At 40.1% G+C, this 2,500-nt stretch overlaps 1 protein-coding gene across 1 annotated transcript in view; it reads left to right on the top strand.

Moving 5' to 3' along the window:
* LOC115231201 (leucine-rich repeat and IQ domain-containing protein 1-like) overlaps nucleotides 1–2,478 on the top strand; it is a 37,823-nt gene extending 35,345 nt beyond the window's left edge. The window contains exons 21-22 of the mRNA XM_036499987.1: nucleotides 1,014–1,134; nucleotides 2,135–2,478. Coding sequence (XP_036355880.1) covers nucleotides 1,014–1,134; nucleotides 2,135–2,358 — 345 coding nt within the window. The 3' untranslated portion in view covers nucleotides 2,359–2,478. The remainder of the gene's footprint in view (nucleotides 1–1,013; nucleotides 1,135–2,134) is intronic.
* The last annotated feature ends 22 nt before the right edge of the window (nucleotides 2,479–2,500 follow it).

The following is a 2,500-nucleotide window of genomic DNA, read 5'->3' as shown; positions in this document are numbered from 1 at the left end:
TTTTATTGTAGTATCTGGTGTGGCACACCCCATCTAGGCTACTTTACTAATATGTAACCGCGTATGTATCGTTGGCGATTTTCTTTCTCCATCTTCCCTTCCTTGGATCTTTCCTTTTTCTATGTTTCTGATGAAGAGCTCCGCTCGAAACGTTAAATCCTCCTTCTTTCTTTCCTTTCCTGAGCGTCCAATAACACTATACTTGTTCCACGTCCTCGCATTGTTGTATTTTTTCTTTGTGTTTTCATGTTTGGATTAACTACTTTACTAAGTAGTTGAATCCACAAGAGGCGACCCCTATGTGGTAGCTAGACCTGGTAATGACAGTAGCCAAATCTCGCTTGAATTGTATTCTTGCTGTTGAAAGAGTGAGAGGTGTATAGACAAGTGTAGGGCATGGAAAGAGTGACAGATGTAACGTGGTGGTGAAGAAGAGATAATTTGATGGCATAGAGGGGTGAGCAATGTAAAATGTGGGTGGAGAGTACAGTATAAAGGAAATGAAGGATGGCACTGGCATGGCTGTGTGGTAAGAAGCTTGCTTCCCTGTATGGGTTCAGTTCCTCTGTATGGTATCTTGGGTGAGTGTCTTCTACTATAGCCCCAGGCTGCCCAAAGCCTTGTGAGTGGATTTGGTGAGCAGAGAATGAAAGAAGCTCATGATATGTATATGTCACAGGGTCTTCCTAAGCTAGACTCCGACATTTGGGCATTATCCTAAGCCTAATAAGATTATCTACAATGGAAACCAGTCGGAATCGATGTAAGTAATCTCAACAGACCATCATCATCATCACCATCAGCATCATCATCATCATTTAATGTCTGTTGTCCATGCTGGCACGGGTTGGATGATAAGAACAACAGCAAAACCAACAACAGTGACAACAACAACAGTAGCAACAACAAATATAGCCCTTATCTTTTGTTAAGCAACCCTCTCTCTTTCTCTTTCTCTCTCTCTCTCCTCTCTCTCTCTCTCTCTCTCATTTTCTCTCTGCTTCTCTCTTCAGTCATCCATGGCACCCCTTGATGTACACAGGGTAACCAGTGCCAGCAGGGGTCACGCTGTGGACCTTACTGACACCAGCAGCTTCTCAGGTTCAAGTCAAAGCCGATCCACCAACTCTGCAAGTGAGTATCCAATGAGACATACATATATATATATATATATCACATATATATATACATATATATATATAACACAATATATATATATATACTGTACAATAACTGTATATAATATATATCATAATGATATTTAATCTCTGATTTTGAAGTGGCAATTTTTAAATATAAACAAATGACCGAAAAATGATGAGCTAGCCTCATATATATATATATATATTATATATATATATATATATATGTAGTATGTATATACATATATATATACATACATACATACATACATATATATATATATATATGTATATATATATGTATATATATGTATGTATGTATGTATATTCTATATATCTCTCTCTCTATATATATATATACATATATATATATATATGTATGTATGTATATATATATATCTATATATATATATATATATATATATATATATATGTATGTATAGATCATTACGAAAACAATGATGATGGTGATGTTTGTGCTGATTGTAATGATGATGATGATGATGAGGAGGAGGCAGAGGATGATAATGATGAGTGTGGGATTTAAAAAATATTTTCACCCCATCACCACCACCACCACCACCACCACAACCACCACCATCACCACCACAACCACCACCACCACCACAACCACCGGTATTATCACCACCACCAACACCACAACCACCGCTATTATCACCACCACAATCACAACCACCACCACCACCACCACAACCACCACCACCACTACCACAACCACCACCACAACCACAACCACCTCCACCACCACCACAACCACTACCACGCCACCGCCATCACCACCACCACAACTTTCACCACCACAACCACGCCACTGCAACCACCAACACCACACTACCACCCCAACTTCCAATCCCACCATAACCACCACCATCATCAACACCACCACCACCACCACACCACCACACCACCACCACCATCACCACCACCAGCACCACCACCACTTAGTATACCTTTCAATGTTGTTATTGCAGAGATGAAACAAGTCCAGCTGCCTCCAATTCCTCATTCACCGCTGTTTATTGAAGCGCCACAGGGCCGTGGGCAGCCCCAGGACAGCAACCACCAAAGCCACCCCCACCACCAACGCCACCACCATCACCGTTACCATTACTATGGCAATAACCAGAAGCAGGTCCGTGAAACAGAGAGGAGTGGTGGATGGGGGGGTGGCCGTAGACGGAACATGCAAAAATAATCTCATTCTATGTATATATTAATATAAATAAATATATGTGTGTGTGTATATATAAATAAATATATGTGTGTATATATAAATATGTATCAGTTTTTAAAGTTACCTCTACCGATTGTTCTATAGAATTTTGACCCAGCACTGA

This window comes from Octopus sinensis, unplaced genomic scaffold, assembly GCF_006345805.1.
Source record: "Octopus sinensis unplaced genomic scaffold, ASM634580v1 Contig17777, whole genome shotgun sequence".
NCBI lineage: Eukaryota > Metazoa > Mollusca > Cephalopoda > Octopoda > Octopodidae > Octopus > Octopus sinensis.
The sequence above is the reverse complement of the archived record's forward strand: the minus strand, read 5'-3'. Positions and strand labels throughout refer to the sequence as shown.